The sequence below is a fragment of the Chrysoperla carnea genome, chromosome 3 (genome assembly GCF_905475395.1).
Source record: "Chrysoperla carnea chromosome 3, inChrCarn1.1, whole genome shotgun sequence".
Lineage (NCBI taxonomy): Eukaryota > Metazoa > Arthropoda > Insecta > Neuroptera > Chrysopidae > Chrysoperla > Chrysoperla carnea.
The window spans coordinates 75559018-75581148 of NC_058339.1; the positions used below are offsets into that span (position 1 = coordinate 75559018).

The following is a 22131-nucleotide window of genomic DNA, read 5'->3' on the forward strand; positions in this document are numbered from 1 at the left end:
ATACCTAAAATATGAATATGAACATAGTGTCGTCCACAAGATGAAAGAAAAATGAAATAAGATTAAAAAAAATCTTATATTCAATGTTATTGAATTTTTAAGAAAAGTCATTTCACGATAGGGTATTCCACTATTTTTGAAAAAGTACTTCAAAATGTTGATTTTGCCAATAAAAAGCCACCAAAAATTTATTTCGGAAAAATACACACGCTTTCTTGCCATAAACTTAAATTAAATTTTAAACCTTTTTTAAACTGTAAAAAACGCGGGCATCCAATTTGATGGCGTAATATGGGTATCACTATACGAAATAACACAAATAAGTTTGACAGATATATTCATAGACATCTGATTATAATGAAAATAAAAACTTACTATCTATGTACATATTATACCCAACTGTCTACACTGAACTAACTGATGGTCTATGACTCATACCGCTATGACATCACAGCAGTGCTTACCACGTTTTAGGTCATGTGATATACAGTTTAAAAATTACGATTTTTAATTTTAATATTTTAAAAGAAAAATGTGCTTTTATGACTCGAAATCAGAATATTTAAGTATATTTTTACATAAATTTTAACTTTTTTCTAATTTAATGATTTATTTTTGACTTACGATAATACCCTATTCAACTGCCTTAATCAATATTATTGTTTCAATATACCCTTCAGACAATCAATGTATTGTTCAATATCGATATTGTCTCAATAATATTGAACGTGTGAGACTAACCTTATACAGTGTGTCCCATTTAAGATGAAAACACCTTCATATTTTCGTTATTTTTATAAAAAATAAACTATTAGTCAAAGTTGCTTAGAATATTTTTGTATACCCATCTACCGATTTTCATGACAAAATTCGTATTTTTAATTTTTTCATTATTTTGGTCCACAGTCATAATTATTTCAAGTTTATTGAAATATATATCTGAATACTAAAAATATCTTAACACTACTAAATTACCAATTTGTCCAGTTTTTTCATTCCATAGCCACAATAGTTATAAAATTAAAAAATTAACTTTTATAACTAGTTTTCTATGGAATGTAAAAACTGGACAAATGGATAATTAAGTAGGGTTAAGTTTTAAATATTTCAATAAACTGTAATAATAGTGAGTGTGAACCAAAATAATGAAAAATTAAAAAGGAGATGATTGTTGTCCTGAAAATCGGTATTTGGGTATAAAAAAAATTTCTAGGCAACTTTTTCTAATTTTTTTTTTCTTCGATATCTACAACTCTTTGACGCTAGGCAAAATCTTAAGAATGGATCCTACTTGTCAATTTGTGGTAGGCTGATTTTAAACTTCAGATTTCGGTTAAATATCTTAAAAAATGTGACCCATCACCCTGTATGACTGTGCCACATTTCAAATCGACATTCCTATAAATAAAGAAAATATGAGGGTGTCTTCATCTTAAATGCGACACACTGTATTACTTTTAAAATTATTATCAACAATAGTTCATATTTCTCAGTAATATAAAAGTTTCATTATCTCTTACCTTATTCCATTATTTCAAAATTAATTGATAAAAGCACTTATATAGATTTTTTTTTCTTCACATTTCTACGGTTTCTTCCTCACTTTTCAAGTACAAAATTTATTTATTTTAGAGAGAGCTTACTTTTATTATTTAATTTGTAATAATATTTTCTAATACACTGGTATTTTGTTATTAATTATTTTTTAGGATTGATACAATAATATTTGATCTAAGACCATTTTAGGATTTATTAACTTATCTTGAGCATTGTGTATTAATTTTGAAACAATATTTATTAATAATAATCAATGAGACCTGTTGAAAAACTAAATGTATAATTTTAGTAATAGGTTTATGGCTAAACAATGTTGTTTACAATCTTAAAAAAAATTCGTAGCGCAAAAGCTGCGTTAGCTAAGCGAATTCCCTCAGAGATTGGAAAAATAACACATTTTCCATAAAATCGAATATTAATTTTTTAAGAATTTTTATTTCGAAAACTAAGCGCCTTGCCTAAAACTGATCAAAAAATACAAAAATATTTTTTATTTTGAAAAAATTCAAAATTTTGTAGTTTGCGCCATAATGTCTCTAAAATTAACCCTAAAAGAGCTGTATTTTGTTTAGAAATTTGATTCTTCAAGCTAAGTAAAAATCATTTGATTTAAGATCAAATGGCAATTTTAAAAAATAAACAGTGTGTCCAAAAGTATGTTAATCCCTGAAAATATCTTGCCTCATAGTTTTTTTTTTGAAATCAAGTCTTTGACCATGGATCTAAGTAATATTTGGACGTAAAGTATTCTGCTCTTTCCAAATCCGCAATTAGAAATAGAGATTCTCATTTGAAAAAACCGATTTTTGGTTTGTTGTAGCTTTAAGGTTATGTTATAGGTCAAATCCAAAGTCACCATTTGATTTCCCTTAATGCATGTTCCCTTATTGATGTACGAGTTAGTTCCCAAAACTGCTACATCGCAACGCCTCTGGTATCGAATCCAAACCACTCTCATATTATTATTAATATTTTTTTATTAATAATTCTTTTTTATTTTAACAAATATTATTTTCAATTTATTAAAATTATTTATTAATTTATATAAAATTAAAACTTTATTTTCAATTTTCTACCAATACCGCTATTTGGATTCGACATATGTGGCGCTACCTAGTGTTTAATAATGCAACTAAAACATTTTCATTAAGAGACCCATGGTTTTGTCAAAATTTAAATGACTTGTAAATATTATATGACTGTTCACTATGAAGTATTACCTTAATACTGTGTCCAAATTATTGTATTGTATTGCCATCAATACTTCATAGTGAACTCTGTGATCGGTGGCTTGTTCAAAATATTTTGCAGCGTGCCATCAATACTTCATAGTGAAATTTGTTATCGATGGCGTGCCCAAAATATTGTGTCACAAAAGTATTGAACGTAAAATTCTGTATTTAATTCGAGACGCTTTGGGTATTGGGCTTCGGGGTATGAACGTACATGATATTATGAATATTTATAATCATCAATAATAAAACCTGGTTTAATCATTGAACTTGATTACTTAGAAATTAATTATAGATAATTTGGTTTTTATAAAGATCTGTATACACCTGTAGTCAGGTTTTACAGGATGTCCCAGTTAGGTACACACGTACTACACGAATTTATGTCCAAAATTTCCTTTGTAGTTTTTTGATTAAATACTAACGAGATATGACTTCGTTAATTATAATTTTGATAATTTCTTGATTAATATTACTCAAGTCAATTGTTTACCATATCATTTTGTTATTTTAGTGAATTTTTCGAAGGAAATGGAGCTATTGCTTTTGTACTGACAATGGAATTTTCAAAAAATTTCTTCAAATGTTCATCGACCCTAGCTAATAGATGTCAAAAATGACCATCGTTAAAATTTATTTAAAAAAAAAGATAAACAGGGGGGAGGGGGTGGTTTAATTCAAATTTTGAATTTTTTCAAAATAAAAAATTATGTTTGTATTTTTTGATCAGTTTTTAGCAAAAAAGTAAGTGATTTTTCTCTAGACGCTTTCAAAATAATAAAAATTCTTGAAAAATTAAAAATGCAATATTCGCTTTCCTGCGCTACAATTTTCATTCTATAAGGACGCACAACGAGCTCATGGCCGAAGACCGCATGATCTTGCAAGGGAATGAGAGTAAAGTTGATGTTTAGGAGGCGGGCTACGCGAGGGCAAGCGGGTTGAAGGATAGCATATAGGTCTTCAAGGTTTGCATTGGCTATGTTCTAAAAATGAATCAATGATTCACTACATGAATCATTTATGGAATACGTTAAGTTGCCTGATGTAGAATTTGCCATATTACCCATAAAAATGTATAACACTTGATACCGTTACAAAATTTGAAAGTGAAATTAAAATTAATTAAAAAACGAAGAAGTTATAAGCATTCAAAGATTGTTGCCCATCTCCTTTTAGCAAAATAAAGTTTAATATGTATTTTAAATGTATGCCTATGTTCATATCGAACAATGACGTCACTATAACCTATATCTTCCTCTTTGTTTAATTAAGAATTTTAAACGTTCATATTTTGCGTACTACTAAAGATTTTCAAAAACCAACTTCACTTTTCTGCCCGTGCAGTGAAAATTTTTCACCTGAAGTGATAAAAAAATTTTGTCATGAAGCCTCTCCATTGAAATGAATCATTTTCAAGAGCGGAGCCGTGGGCAAAAGCTAAACTATGGTAAAAAAAGTTTTACCATAAACATTGCTGGTTAGTGTTAACATACCTTTATAAATAATATGGCGTATGTTACTTTATTCCTGATAATTGATAAACAAATAAATTTTATTGATTATTACTGAAAATGATGATAAAATTTTCATCAACCATTTTTCATTACGATTTCAATTTTAATTCGAATCATACTACTCAAACTAAAGTAACCAATTTATTTTAATTTCAATTGAAAAATTTATAAAAGTGTAACAAGGAAAATTTGTGGGGTTTTTCCTATTTTTGTTTGTGGGTCATAATGTGTTTAGTGGTGGGTATGACAATTAAACAGAATTGTAATTTGTCATACGTGATACAATTTCGTCATTGGACTTAACGCTTAGACATAATGTTTGGCCTTCGTTATATTATCACTAGTGAGGGTCGTAAATATTTAGGACGGTATTTGTTTCGTACCATTGATAAACCACAAAATTTTAACAACGAGGAACGTCGTAATTCAACATTTATAGATTCGTATCGTCCTCGTTCACAATCGTTTGCCTGTGTGCGTGAATATAAACATGGTGTTTTATATCAATTGTTATCGAATGTAAGTAGTCGAGTTTTTTTTTTAATATTTAATCCGTTGTTAATTTTAATTACAGAAGAGTGGATGCGAAGACTTTTCAGTTGAATATGTGAAATAATTAATTTAAGGCTAATTGGACAGTACAGTCAAATTTATATACCCTGTATATATGAAATATATATCAGAGTATATTAAATTTAGTCTCAAATTTGTAACACTCAGAAATATTGATTTCAGTCAAATTTTTTTATAAGCATCTTTTTTACCCGCGAGTGTGCAAATTAGGACCCAACTTTGGTTTCCATTTTCTCTAAAACTATAAAACGAGTTGAAAATTTGCAAGTAGCTTGAACTAGTGGTCTTGTGAAACATTAATATTTCAACAATTAACTCAGTCAATTGTTTGTTTTTGTTTTTTCGACTTTTCCAAATAGCCGCCATACCGCTATAAATATTCCGTCTTGACGATGGTATGATGGCAATTTCGAACTGTTAGAAAAGTGTGATACGATGATTTTTGTGATTGAAGGGAGGAAAATGAATAGTTAACAAAAATTGGCCAGTAGCAAATTAATATCGCCTGTTTCTTCAGTCACCACACTGTAATTAGTCGCCATACAATAACAAAATGATTTGAAATCTTCTAACAGTGCTTCCAAGTCTAGGAAAAACATTTTCATATCTCCTCAAATTTTGGGTTTGAACGTTTCGAAGTATGTAGATTTTGAACGTAAAAAACATTTCCTGTCGGTGTACGCAAAAAAGTTTAATAACCAGAAGTTTTTTAAATAGTTAAAATGAAAAAAAAAGGAAAGCTTGTCGAAATGTTTTTTGAAATGTACGTGGTATAGCTATTTTAGTCGAAACCCAAAATCTGGGATAGAAATTTGTTTCTAATCATTTGAAGTGTTTTAAAAATAATACTCTTCGATTATTCTACACAAAATATCGAAAATTATATCTTGAAAAAATTGAAGTACTTTTTTAATCTAAACAATGCCTTCTTAATCCCCAAATTTCCCAATTATATATTTTTTATTTTATTCATTATTTTTTGACGTCATTTAAATCTGAGTTAAATCAGCGCTTGTGTGCTTAATATATTGTTTTAGGCTGATCCGTTAATTCTGTTTTTATACCATGCATATATGTAATATGCAAAGTATACTAAGTTTAGTCCCAAGTTTGTATCGCTTAAAAATATTGATGCTACGCACAAAATTTTGGTATAGGTGTTCTTAAAATAACTTAATTAGTCCATTTCCGGTTGCCCGTCCGTCCGCTCGTCTGTGGACACGATAACTCAAAAACGAAAAAAGATATCAAGCTAAAATTTTTACAGCGTATTCAGGACGTAAAAAGTGAGGTCGAGTTCGTAAATGAGCAGCATGGGTCAATTGGACCTTGAGTCCGTAGGACCCAACTTGTAAACCGTTAGAGATAGAACAAAAGTTTAAATGTAAACATCACTGTTTACCCGTGAGGGCGCAAATTAGGCATAAATTGTATATTATGGATTATATGGGAATATCAGTTATGTATGTGCGACATGTATGTATGTGTAATATGATAAAGTAATCAACACTGCTCATGCATGGTATTTCAACAGTTAACTCAGTCAACTGTTTGTTTTCCCTTGTTATTTTATGGGATTGTATTATTTTAACACGATTTTATCATACATTTTTCAATTTGTTTCATCTAGAATATATAAACAAAATTAACATTTTTTTAATATATTCTTTTTTTAAACTTTGAACGGTTATATAAGCTATTGTCATTAAATTTCTCAACTTTTTTTAAATATTAATTTTGGGTAAATTTAGTTATAATTAGTGTTAAAAAATTTATAATTTAATTATTAATATATTTTACCAAATTATGGACGATATTCAAATACAAGTATTTAACATAATAATTTAAACATTCTCTTTTTTTTTTGTCAAAATATAGGGTGATTGCAAAAAGAACTAATGTTAATTTACGGTAACTTATTTTCTGGAAAACTATAATATAATTGAGCTCAACTAATAATTTTTGGGCTATCTTATTAAAAATTTGATTGCAACTTGTTTAAGAACAATTTCTCAAAACTTTAAGTTAATGATTTTTTCTTTAGCGCCTTATAACCGCCTTAATCAAATGAATTCCCACGGTATAAAAATTTTTGCTATTTTTGACTAATTATTTTACACTTTATAAAAACATATAATAATTAGTAAGATAAGAAAAATTTCGTTCACAATGTATAAATCAAAATGATAATAATTGATAGAGGACATCCGGTACTTTTAGCTATGGTGTAATATAAAAACAATTAATTAAAGCACTAATTAAGAATGTTAATTATTCAAAACTAACATTATGAATTACAGAATATTACTGTTTATTTTTATTTGAAATAAACAACAAAAAAGTACTTCTTATTATTTTGAATTCACAAAATGAATTCTTTGTGTAGAATTTTTATTTTGGTCCGTTACTTTAAATCAAGAACCACAATTGGAGACATTTTAAGGAAGATAGAAATTCTAGTGTAAGATCCCTAGGATCTTAGGCTTTTGGATAATCCTATAATAATAAATTATATTAATGTCAGAACTACTTTTCCAAATTACCCTGATTATGAAGAGTTATTTAAAAAAAACTCAAAAGTTTCCCAGAAGAATCGTTTCCCAGCAGCTGAGTGATTTTTCATTTCGTTAACAATTTATTTATCGAAATTATTAACGTGGGTATAAAAAACTATTATATAAAAAAAAAACTTTTGCTGGGTTGGGTTTCGAACGCAGTTTTATTGGATGACAGTCTAGCAGCGATACCACTAATCCACCAGCAAGGTTTAATTCAGATTGCTTATTTAGCGGTTAGTTTCGTGATGATAGCGTGATGGTCACGAGAGTACAGTGCTTTTTCTCCATCACTAAAGAATTTTTCACTTTAAAAATCGAAATAAACCTACCTATGTTGCTAAAATTTAAATTAAATTCAGAAATTATAAGGTACTCCGAGAAAAAATTTTGTATTCAAAATTAAATGTCTACTTTTTTTTTAAAGTGAGGTTAATGGCTTTAAGTTGTGATGTTATCCCCAAAGAGTTACGCCAGGGCCCAAAATTTGCGATATGCGAAGTGAGAAGGGCCGCCAGTGAGTTCCTCTGTGTCCTTGTCCATTACACACTATGGTATTATCTTTACGTGTTATCCACTCTTAACTATGATTGTAACTAAGATGAACGGCTATGTTTTGCCACAGAAAAGCATTGGCATGTATTTATTACGGAAGCCTAAAAAATATAATGCTTTAATTGTTGATGTTTTTCTTTTGCACCTGCACATTTCTAATTTCTAACCTTTAAAAGTATTATTAAATTTTTATTATGACATTATAATTAGAAATCTGCGCATGACAAAATATCGACATCTTCAAAAAGGTTTGTTTCCATAATACCACAAGTTGTTACTTGTTGAAAGTGAACTAGTGGCTTTTAAATAGTTGGTTTTATACTTTTGGGTAGTACACATTTAAAAAAAGTGAAGCTAGTGTAGCGCCACTTTCTCATAAATTGATTGTGAGCCATTCAGGCTTCCGTAATTTATGCTTTAACACCAACACTCATAAATGCTTTCCTGTGGATTTTGCTCACCGTGTTCTCCGTAATCCTTTACAACATCATAGTTGCACACTTTGGTATAAAATATTTTTAATATGAAGAATCATAGTACACTCACAAAGTACAAAAAAAATAAAAAACTCTCATCATAATTACTATTCAAGCATGATAAACAAGCAAAGTTAGCATCCATAACGCGTTCAAAGATTCTTTTATGAATATTTTTTTTATAAAAAACTAACTAAACGGACTTGAATGACTAGCTAGCTGCTAGAGCTTCTAGCAACAAGTGTTATCTTTTGTTTATTTATATCAAAATGAAAATTGTGTATGGAAAATTGTTTATTTAGTAAATATTGTGTAGGTTTTCTAACCGTTTTAGTAAGTAATGTGTTAAGAGACTCACTCACTGACTGACTGACTATGTTTTTAGACCTTCTGGTGAATGTTTTGTTGTTATTACCTTGCTAAAAAGAGCATAAATTGTGTCTTTTGAGAGTAATATAATTTAAGTGTTTTGTGTATTACATAACTGTTTAACGTGTATGTGTTCAATTTTCTTGTCATGTTTTTCATTAATTGTGGGTGATTGTTTTACGTGCTAGGTATAATAATATTTTGTATTATTTTTAACATTTCCAACATTTTCCATTTCCTGATCATTCTTCACAAATATATCAACGGAGATTTTTGAAAATAAGACTATTTCTTCGACTGAGATTATTTTTGAAGGTTCTGTAGATCCGATGATAAACGAAATTCCTCTTAAACTTAACTCATTTGTTTTTTTAGTTAAAAAACCATTGACTGGCTGTTTCCTTTATTTTTATAGCATGTATATATGAAATATATCAAGGTATACTAAATTTAATCCCAAATTTGTAACGTTTAAAAATATTGATGTTACGAAAAAATTTTTGGTATAGGTGTTCATAAAATCACCAAATTAGTCTATTTCCGGTTGTCTGTCTGTCTGATTGTATGTTTGTCTGTCCGTATGCCTGTAAACACGATAATTCAAAAAACGTAAAAAGATATCAATCTGAAAGTTTTATCGCGTGGCCAGGATGAAAAAAGTGAGGTCAGGTTCGTAAATGCCATTACAGATAGAACAAAAGTTCACCTGCTTACCCTCGAGGACGCAGATTTGATTAGACCATTATATAGTATCTTATTACTTTGTGTGTAAGAGTGGCTCTCTATATTTTCTTAAATGACGCAAGAAACAAACGATTGTGTAATCAACACTGTTTATACATGGTATTTTAACAATTAACTCACTTGTCTTAAGTTCAATTTAGATCACTCGTTGAAAGATTGTATGCTTCTTGCAACAGCAAAAAATATCATAATATAGTTCTTATAACATCACAACTAACTTTTAAGAACCCAAATCAATAACCATAGCTCGTAGTTCCCTTACGAATTCTAATATAGTTCGTAGATTATTTTCGTTGTAAAATTTGCAAAATATACAAATATTTTTAGGATACTATGAGTTAAAAAATCTATCCTCTGTTATACTCGTTAAAAGTCTTGAACGGTGTTGATTTTCTTAAGAACCTTAGCTACGCTATTCGTAAAAGACTTAAATTGGTAAAACAAAACCATCGTGATCCAAGTACCCTTCTTTTTAAAATAAAGATTTTGGCATTTGGGCATAAAAAACGTAGTCCATACTTTACTCATCCATCCGTGCCATTTGCGATCATTTTTCTTGAGAAATTCCAACCACTCACTTCAAAAGAATTGATTTTTAATGTATAAAAATGAATATTATTTTTATAAAAATAATTTAATATAATTTTTACTCCAATCATATCCCTTACAATAAAAACAACATTTGCTATATTTTCTCACAAAAAAAAAATTAATGTTGCTTGGATCACTATGGTTATACCGTCCCAAAATTTATTTTTGTTTTTTACACCAAAAAATATCCACAAACCGTATCCGAATGTATAATTTCCATATTTTTAAGAAAAAAATTTTCTTTGTCATTTTAAGTTTTGGGGACGTATTTAAGCTGAATTGAGTTCAATCGACTAATTTCAAGTTATGAAACATAAATTTGTATAAATTATATAATTCTAACTTTGAAAAATGGAGCGTGGAATTAGCAATAATAAATAACATTTGTAATTCATTGAAAATCAATTTAAAATGTCTCTTATAATATTTATTCAACACGATAAACTTGTCAACAATCTTTAAACTAACAAATTTTTTTAATTATCGTTATACGTAAACTTTGTTTAAGTTCGTAGCAGGATTTGAAAAAATACGATATTGATAATAAATGTCGGATATTTATCGATTCTTGATTTATGGAAAGGTTAAAAAATTGATTAAGTTAGAACGTTGGTTAGCTTAATTGTACATGTTAATAAAAGAAAAATGATTAAGGTTGAGAGTTTAATAACAAAATCTGTACCTACAAAGCTGTTATTGATCACCGTGTGTTGTATATGGTCTCTTGGTTACTAAGGGACTTTTTCCTACGAGATCAACAATATAATAATTACATTATTATTTTCATAATTCCTGATAAAAATTTGATCGATTAGTTTTAATTTTTAATCGTAGAATTATTCATTGATATTTATCACTTAATATTTGTTGAGGTAGAAAAATCATGATATAATTATCGAAATTATTATCATTGATAATTATTATCGAACTCCGATTCGTAGCCAAATTGAGTAAATGAAAATTTGCTAACGTTTTGTCCATGATGTAAGTCTTGTTTTTATTTTTATTCTTTTAATTTGACCTCTGTGAAAAGGTTGTCGAAATAATAGTTCCCGTCTAGTAAAAATATATTCTATATGTTTAAAAAAACGTACTTCAAAACTTTTAAATGTCTCATTACACACTGTCAAAATCATTTAGACCTTCGCGATAAATTTACTTATTATATATTTAAAACGACTCACACATCAAGTACGTTTTTTAAAACTATTACAGTAAAACTTCAATAAGAAACCAAAATATTGTAACGAGTCTGAAATAATACTACAGGGTTTCGCATGGAAATGATTTATATGTAAAAGTGTAGTTATGTATACTGTAAAATAAGACAGTTGATATGGAGAGTCCAGTACGAACAATCGATTTGGAGAGTTCTCTAAGGACAGCCAATGTGGGTGGTTGATATTATAGTGCAGGGCTAATAGTAATTGTTGAATTACCTATTGCTAAATGTATTATTTGTGAATATATTTGGAAATCAATTGGTTTTGTGTGGAATAATTAATGGACATTTGCATTAAACATTAAAGTATAACAAAGTTTTCAAAGTGTTCACCTAGGGGTGTTTTTATTTTATCAAACTTACGGAGGATATCCCCGAACGTTGTAGCTCCAAAACGGAGAGGAAGAAATTTAGAGCATTCTTGAATCTTTAGTTAGCCGTAGAAATTTTGGATTTAGCATTGTAATTGTGAACTCGTTTTGTACATTATTGAAGATAGTTGAATATTTAAGTTTCCAGACTTAATATCCGTTAATATAATCCAAGAGTAATATCCGTTCCGATTGTTTATTTTGATTTTTGATTAGTTGATAAGCATTCAAAAGAAAGTTCATTTGAAAACTTGTTTAATCGAAATGGTTGATTGAATGTTAGATGAAAACCTGTAAATTTGAAAGATTATCGCATTTTTCCTAGTTATTGTTAACCCCCTTCTTAGTCCGGGGGCTTCCCAAATGCAAATTTCTGTTGCTGCAATTTTAATAGCAATTATCTGATAAACAGTGTAAAAAATCAACAATTTAATTTTTATTTTTTAATTTTTAAGTTTTGTAAATATCTTAATATTTGTTTTTTGTTTTACGAAAATTTCACTGTTTTATTTATTTTTATTATTGAATATGAATTATATAATAAAGTTAGCACATGACAAATGTACGCATTTTGTACGTTTGGCTGCTGAATATAACATGTTCGCTAGTCGCCAGTTCACCACTGGTTGGTTGACTGGTACTCATAATAGAGATCATCGCTTGATTTAGACTTTTCAATATAGATTTTTTTAAATAATTATGATTACATTCAAACATACAAAGCATACTTAACTGGTATTCAATTGAAATGAAATGTTTGAATGACGTCTTTGTAATGCTTCCATATTTAATATTATTACAATATCTGAACGTATAGGTGAAGTATGTACTTTTATTTGATTTTTTTTTAATGTGTGTTACCTCAGAACTTTTGCCTGGGTAAACCGATTTTGATGATTCTGTTAGTGTACTTTAAATTCACTAAAAAACACAAAATAAAAAAAAACTTTAAACAAAAAGAAAACCGACTTCAAAAGAAAAGCTTTTCCAAAATAAATAAATATACACTAAAAAGTAAAAAAATAACGACAATATAATGTAGTTAAAATTATTGTTATTTTTGGAGTCGTTGCCAGCCAAGATAATGTAGCAAACTGTTCTGTCAGAGTTGTTTCCTAGGCTGACACCTTAGATCATATATTTTAAATAGATAAGCCCAGTGTATACCAAGTATATATATTTTGGCGTCACAGAGTAGATTAACAAAGATGAAAATACAATATTCAAACAGCTGACAGAGAAACAACATTTTGGAGGCCTGGTATTCAATGCGCATGATCGTATAACCGGAATCAGCTGCTTCAATGATGTGTTTATATTTCAAATTCACATGTGCTTAAAATAAATAAATAAAATTTTATTTTGTTTTAACGTTCAAACGAGTAATATTGTTAGATAATTTTGTGTTAATTCTATGAAAAAAAATTTAAAAAATGGTAAAATGGTAATTTGTTCAAAATATACTGTTTTAACTTTATTTAAAAGTGGTATAATCTTATTTTAAATACGCGGCAGGATATTATGTTGTATATTAAGACATGCGTATTATGACCAGGCCTCGACATTTACTATCCTTGTCAATCTACTTTGAGACGTGGTTCTCACTCTGTTGGCGATTCCAGTAGTGAATTTTCAAAGGCTGACACCGACTCCAAAAATAACAATAATTTTAACTGCATTATATTATCGTTATTTTTTTACTTTTTAGTGCATATTAATTTATTTGGGAAAAGTTTTTCTTTTGAAGTCGGCTTTCTTTTTGTTAAAAGTTGTTTTATCTTCTAAAAAATATACCTTGATGGTCGATATCGATGAAGTTGTAGTTTAGTTTTTGATATCCAAGAACTCACGCTTGAACCATGTGATAAATATATATCGTATTTTAATCAAAAGCGTTTCAAACATTGCATCATAATAATTGTTATTGAATCTAACATAATAGTAATTACTGTTACATTTCTAGTTATTTATCATGATTTTTACTTTCATTCTTATGATGAGTATAGATATGATTGACGGAAATATATTTCAACGATTTATTTTCAAATAGCGGAAGTGATTAAATAACATTGTCTTGTTATAATGATGACATTATTTCATGCCTCCTACTATGATTTTCAATTAATTTTATTTTTTAAACATACTTATTTATTTTTAATATTTAAAATAAGACTTAGTATTGATAGCTTGAGTTGGTCTATGTAGACTCAACAGTTTCATTAGCACGTTGCCTCTTAAGGGTAACTTGATTGATTTGGTGTATAAACTCACGCTTAAGACATAAATCTAGTGTTTGAGTTTACATATGCCCAAATGTAGCTCTAACGTATTTATACCGTTATGATATTTATAAAGTTAGAAAAAAATTTAATATCTAAAATAGCAAATTTATTCTTGCTCATTAGCTCAGTTGGTTAAGGCGTAATCTTAAATTCCGTCTGCCGTATGCTTAGGGTAGCGGGTTCGATTCCCGCTGTCGCAACAAAATTGATTTTATTAATAGTTGTGATGGGCTGGTGTAGTGCATGGTATATGCATGAAGGAGGAGCACTCAGCCTCTGAAATTGAGGAGCTGATAAATGAAATTATCAGCGGAAAGGTGGTAAAACACATGTAAACCTAAACATCACACAAATTTCAACATCTCACAATTACTGTGTTCTGGTTTATCGAAAACAAAAACAAATTTCTTGTAAAATAACATTTATTGTCATTTAATCTCACAACTCCCAAATGTAACAAAAAATACAACGATTATTTTATAAATAGGCCGTTCAAAGTAACTGAAAATAAGCGATTTTATAAATTTATTCAAAGGCAAAAAAAAAAAAGTTTTAGCATCTAGTTTAAGACCCTTCTAACGCGCAATCAAGTGCTAGGGTTGCGTTAATTAACACTGTGTATACACAAAAAAATGATTTTTGGCCAATATCTCGGAAACCATCAATTTAATGAAAAACAGTTTAAAATAAAGAATCAAAAAAATTTTTTTTTTAAATTATGTATACATAGCGTTATTATGTATACATAGCGCAACCCTAGCACTTTTGAGATTGAACGTTAGTAGGGTTTTAAATTAGACGCTGAAACCTTCCTTTTTTTTAGTTTTTTTTTCTTTGAACTTTGAATAAATTCACGTTAAAACATTATTTTGAGCAGACCAAAACAAATATAATCAAACAGGTATAAATTAATTGTAAATAATATTAGATTCATTCAATTGGTAATGGTAGTAGGCAAGCAATATTAATTATTCTAGATGTATAAATTATGAATTATTTTTAAATAAACTTCTAATATAGAATCAATCAATTTCTTACAATACACTTGTGTTTGCTTTACATTCTCTATTTATCGTCTTATATAATTACAGTTTATTTTTAATTAACATTGTGTGTATATGTATATGTGTTGTAGCATCTATATTTAGTTATTTCATTAACACTTTATGTTTTATCTTTATTTAAAATAATGACAAATAAAACATAATATATTGATGTGACTAATTATAATTATTTTTTATGCAAACAATGTAATGTAATGTCTTACTTATTAATTAGTATTCGTATTTTTTTTACTTACTGATTATTCAAATTAATAAGCTAACACTAGCATGGTTTACTTTTCATGAGAAAATTTAGAATAATTCAAATTTGAAATATGTTCAATATGGATATAATTTGCATTTATAAGGAATTTGGACCAATTTGTTTATATAATCTTGTAAACGATCTTTTTTTATATGCTATTTTATCCCTATATATTATCAATGTGAAAGTAAGCATGTTTGTTTGTTTGTTTCTTCTTAGTTTGTTATGTTGGCGCTTTCACGCCAAAACTAGCGAATGGTTTTTAATGAAACTGTACAGCAATATACCTCATACATCAGAATAACATATTAGATTTAAATTATAAAGATAAAGATATTTAATTAAAATAATTAAAAATATTAAATTTAATCTGGCATTTACTATTTTAAATTTTTACAGATATCTTTAATTTACAACAGTAAATGTCAAACAAATCATGGCCACATTTTCTGATATACTCAATCAATTATGACTATTTTACAATTTAAAAAATTGAAAACTTTGCATATCTTTTAGCTGCGTAAAACAATCCCTTCAAGTGTTATGAAAGGGGGATACGTGCGACCAAGAGAGGTGGAGGCTATAAAGCGGTGGTTTTTACTTTTAAGTCCAGTGAAGCGGGAGGGTATCAAGCTAGTCTGGTATTATCATGTGGATTACACTAATATTTTAATTTAACCCTTCTGGTAGCTACAACAAGAATAATAAGTGTTTAACACTGAACTTATGGTTTTTAATTGTAACTTTTATTATCTCATTTTTCATTTCACTTGAAAGAAATATTAATAACAAAGTAAATTTAAAAAATCAAAATATCCAACTGCGTTAAATAAGAACCGAAAAGAATAAAACAAAGACAAAACGACTTTAACAGTCGGAATCCATTACCATTTTGACCGGTTTAAATCTTTCCAATTATGGGTTCCAACTGTTAAAGTCGCTATTTAAATTGTAAACTACTGGACTTGTTATTTTCTTTTCGGTTTTTATTTAACGCAGTCAGGTTTTTATACCATGTATATGAAAAATACCAAGGTATACTAAGTTTAGTCCCAAGTTTGTAACGCTTAAAAATATTGATCCTACGAAAAAAATTTTGGTATAGGTGTGCATAAAATCACCTATAATTAATCCATTTCTGGTTGTCAGTCTGTCGTCTGTCATCACGATTACTCAAAAACGAAAACAGATATCAAGCTGAATTTTTTTGTTGCGTGCTAAGGACGTAAAAAGTGAGGTCAAGTTCGCAAATGAGCAACATAGGTCAATTGGGTCTTGAGTGATGAGTCCTACTTGTAAACCGTTAGAGATAGAAAAAAAGTTTAAATATAAAAAATGTTCCTTATAAAAAATAAACAACTTTTGTTTGAAACATTTTTTCGTATACATCACTGTTTACCCGTGAGAGCGCAAATTTTATAGTATGTATTATATGTGAATATCAGTTATATGTGTGTGACATGTATGTATGTGCTATGTGACAGAGTAATCAACACTGTCTATACGTGGTATTTCAACAAACATGTATGTATGTGCTATGTGACAGAGTAATCAACACTGTCTATACATGGTATTTCAACAATTAACTCAGTAAATCGTTTGTTTTCACTTGTTTTTAAAATAGTTTAAATATAATTTTAACATGTTCGTAACCTTTCGAAAAAGAAAAGAAGAAGAAAAAATTTTCGGTGTTATTAAAAAATTTTTTTCCATGAATACTAAATTGACTTTATAATAAAATAACCCAATGAGTAATGAATGAATAGAGTGTACTGCGAACGTATCTACTGCAAATTATTATTTTTCCTCTTTAAAACAAAACAAGACTCAAGCATTTCCTGTTTTAATTAAATTAAAATAAAAATGTTTTTTTTACATGTAATTATTATAATATGAGATTAAACACAATATATTAATTATCTTTAATTAAAATTTAATGAAAATACATACATCGTACACCGTAATGAATAAAAATATTTATGAGATAAGGTACGAAGACCTTACAATGACCTTTGATAACCCATGTAGATGTGTACTAATGTGAATGAATCATTTCAACAATACTTTAAAAGTATAATCGAAATGCATAATGTATATCAGTTTTAGATTATGTAAAAATTGGCTCAAGTTTTTATCTTTTTTGGCAATGAATTATTTATTGTTTATGTAATTTGCATACCATCTTTTCGCACTCATCACAAAAAGTAAATCGATTTATTTATAGTTTTTTTTTTGTTCACAATTGAATCTCTGCTTGAATAAAATATATTATATTCAACCCAAATGTTACTGTAATATTAATCAAAATTTAACTATCATGGTTTCCACAAATGGCCCTAGGAGTGGTATAAGCGACTTACTAACACGAAACATCAAAAGTACGACCCAAAGTTAGTATGTTTCAAAAAAAATTTCATTCAAATCGAACAAAATTTGGCCAAGATATCCAAAAAATGAATTTTTATACTCTATGACGTCATTAAAATCCAAAAATATTTTGTTGTTCTATCACACCCAAATTTTATCTTATTAAAACAAATCAAGTATGTAATCCCGCTAATTTTGGCCCATACTTTTCAAATTTCTGGTCAAATTTAACGTTACTGCAATATTTATCAAAATTTAACTATCACGGTTTCCACATTTGGCCCAAGGAGTGGTATAAGCGACTTAATAACACAAAAAATGGAAAGTTCGACCCAAAATTAGTATGTTTCAAAAAAAATTTCATTCAAATCGAACAAAATTTGGCCAATCTATCAAAAAATTGATTTTTTATTCTTTATGACGTCATTAAAATCCAAAAAATTTGATTTTACTCTATCACACCCAAATTTTATCCCATTTAAATAAACCAAGTATGTAATCCCACTAATTTTGATCCATACTTTTCAAATTTCTGGTCAAATTTAACGTTACTGCAATATTTATCAAAAATTTAACTATCACGGTTTCCACATTTGGCCCAAAGAGTGGTATACGCGACTTAATAAGACAAAAAATGGAAAGTACGACCCAAAGTTAGTAGGTTTTAAAAAGATTTAGAATGTTTTAAAAGGTCAAAAAGGTTTAAACGGTAATGAACCCTAATTAATACATAATATGTATAAAATTGGTATACGTGACTTTTGAACAGTACCCAATACGTAATTTGCATTCAAACATTGAATTATATACGTTCACATTTCTTTTTTTATGATATATTTATTTTGTTAATAAATATAATTTTAATTAAATAAATAATTTTAACTCACACAAACTTTACCAACCTTGTTTCTCATTAAAAACAGAAATCTAGTTAAGTAGTATAGGATAGGTCTCTTCTCAAATCTCTTAATTATCATCTCCGGTAATTAATACAAATAGACACGTTTGTTTTAACTTTTTAGTGTTAAAATATTATTTTAGTGATGAAGACAATAAGTTTTCTTTTATTTTTTTTTACTTTAGATCTCTTGTGATGAAGTTTTGTGAAATTTTTATTTTGTAATGTGAACCAAATTTTGTTTGAATAAATTAAGTTTTGTAATGTGAATTTAAAAAAAAAATTTGATTAAAACAACAAAATGTGTCGAATTTGTTCTGAAATAAATAATTTGTCACGTTATGTAAAAACATGGAATAATACAATGCAGCAGGTATTCTTTTACTATTTTTTAATTTATTTTCTATTGAGATGTCAACTGTTGAAGGTTGTACTGTTATGTACAATTAGAGCAGGAGGTCAAACAACCTTGAAGTTTTACTTAGATAAAAATTATCAATTCATTTCTTTAAAACTTTTCTTTGTATCTTAAAAGTTGCAATGTGTACCAACGATTCATAATAACTTTGAAAGTTCAATTTCTTCATTTAAGTATGATCATGTTTTCAATAAGCGTGTGCTAACTTTTGAAAAAATAATTAATTTTAGAGAGCTTTACTTTGCGGAATAGGCTTGTTGGTTTTTGAAAATGTTTAGAATTACGCAAAATATGAATGTTTAAAATTCCTAATTAAACAAAGAGGAAGATAGGTTATTGACGTCGTTGTCCGATATCACCATATATATATATATATATATATATAAAATTTTGTTTTGCTAAGAGAAGATGGATCATATTGTTTCTTTATTTTTCCCAATCCAAATACTTATTTTTTTACACCATGTATATATGAAATATTTCAAGGTATACTAAAATAAGTTCCAGGTTTGTAACGATAAAAATATTGATGATACGAACGAAATTTTGGTGTAGTTGTTCATAAAATCATCCAAGGAGTCCATTTCCTGCTGACGGCGGTGTCTTTCACCACGGTCGTTTATATCGTGCTCAGAAGTTAAAAATTGAGTTTGAGTTCGTAAATGACGAACAGAAGTCAATTTGAACCTGGACCCATCTTGTAATAACAACAATAGTTTAAGTGTAAAAGTTATTCCTTATAAAAAAGTAAACCACTTTTGTTTGAAACATTTTTCCGTAAATATCATTGTTTACTCGTGAGGGTGGAAATTATCATTAAACTTTTATGTCCATTTTCTCCAAAACTATAAAAGATGGGGTGTTGAAATTTGCAGGTATCTTCAACTAGTGGTCTTGTGAAAGATTCTCGGTATAATTGCATAATTTGTTGGTTTTTACAACTTTTCTAATTTATTAAAAATATTGCAAGCACTGACAACACTTTCTATACACGATACTTCAACAATTAACTCAGTCAATTGTTTGTTTTCACTTGTTATATTAAAACTAAATTTTAGCTCCGAAAGATAGTTTTGATACTTACTCTGAACCTATCATAGGTTTGTTTCTACATAAATTTGTCAAAATGAAAGCACTTTAAAATTCGGTAAAATTGGCGCTAACCAGTCAAAATGAAAAACTGGACTGTTAACAAGGACTGTTATTAATATTGATCACCTTTTTGATCGACTCTTTCCTTAAAAATAAAAGGATATTTACGAATAATATCGCTTTTCCAAATTCAAATACCAAACTTTTTGTACTTACAATAGTCCTACATAAGTACAGATAAAATAACTGTGCTCAAATTTGATAAGGTAACGTCCTGTTCTATAATATGTACATGTCGTATTGTAGTACATATATTTCATTATAGACGTGAATAATCGTCTTAAATCGATTTTCATAAAGAATTTAATTTACCTATCTTGTAATGCAATAGGGAAATTCTTCGGAAACTATTGAACAATGAATTGAAAATTGTGGTACATTCATATTAACAGGATGAAAATCAATTTTATTCCTTATATTAAAAAAATTCGTAGCACAGGAGCTGCCTTAGCTAAGAGAATTCCCTGGGAGATGGATAAAAATAATGAGGCTGAAGCTAGCAGCTGGGTTAAAAAATACAGATATAACGATTTGAATGTCAATAACTCTGCTCTGCAACCTTAGATCTGATAAAAAATTTACAAACGCATTTATAATAACATTAAGAAATTCTTCAGATGAAAAACCCCACCCCCATCACTTGTTAAGGGTTGGTTAAATAATGGTAATGTTAATAACTCTGGACTGCAACATTACATTGTGTTAAAAAATTATAACAGCCTTTCAAAAAATATAAAAAAAACTGGGGAAACATTTTCATCCGGGATACCCACCCTTTCACCTATTAAGGGTTGAGTAAATAATGAAAATGGCTACAACACTGTCCTGCAACACTAGATTTGGTTGTATGCGTATACAAGGCTTTCTTATAACATCAATTAACAGGGAAAAATTTTTCACTCTTGATACCAACCCCTTACACATGCTAAGGGTTGATTAAATAATGCAATTTCTTATAACTCTAGTCTGCAACACTAGATTTTGTTAAAAATGTACACAAGGTTTTCTTATAACATCAATAAACTGCACATTATTCTTAAAATCGAATATAGTATTTTTAATTTTTCAAGAGTATTTATTTTGAAAACTATGCGCCTAGAAGAAAAAATCACAAGAGTACTTTTTTTGCTTAAAACTGGTCAAAAAATACAAAAATATTTTTTTTTTATTTTGAAAAATTCAAAATTTCGTACTTTGCGCGGGTCTACCTTCGAATTACCACCTCCCCCTTCGCTTTTCTGCTTTGTAAATTATGTAATCAATATTCAAATTCTTGCCTAATGAAGTTTCCACCATTTTATTTGTCTAAAAATAATAAATATAATTTTAAGTAAATTTTAGTAAATTTAATTTATCTTAGTCACTCCCTCCAAATTAAAATTGACCTTGCAGTTTGTTTTTTGTTTGGAAATAAATAGAAGCTCGTGCTGCAAATAATAATCCATGGTTAAATTCGTATCAAAATAATTAATTTTATTCTTAATAATTTTTTAATCTAAATTTTCACTTTTCACGGCTGTGTTATTATTATTCTTGTTATTATTACAATATGATGTTTAACACATCCCTTTCTAAAAATAGCTACGTAATTATAACGTACATTTGGAGGCGTAAAAACTTTTCTAATATACAATAATAATGTCGGTATGAGTTGTTATATTGTGTTTAAGCCCTTTGCTTATAAATTTTCACATAATAAATGTCCAATTGTCCACCAATCGAGTTAACAATAGGACAAAAAGACATTTTGTCTGGAAATTAATTTGACTATGCAGCAAAATTTGACCTTAATCAAATTACAAACATTACATTACTAACATTAACTAACACAAAAATTATCCAAATAATTTTATCAATCTTACAACTTTTATTTGTCGAATAAATAACATTATGAGATACAAATTGTTGATTTAAGAAAACTAAGAATAATCACTTTCCTGCTCG

The 22131-nt window shown here is 28.2% G+C and overlaps 1 protein-coding gene across 1 annotated transcript in view; it reads left to right on the forward strand.

Annotated features, from left to right (window-relative positions):
- Positions 1–4530: 4530 nt before the first annotated feature.
- The window catches only part of LOC123296607 (trafficking kinesin-binding protein milt), a 161087-nt gene continuing 143486 nt past the window's right edge, over positions 4531–22131 (forward strand). Inside the window, exon 1 of the mRNA XM_044878148.1 lies at positions 4531–4825. Within this exon, the coding sequence (XP_044734083.1) occupies positions 4622–4825 (204 nt within the window). The 5' untranslated portion in view covers positions 4531–4621. The remainder of the gene's footprint in view (positions 4826–22131) is intronic.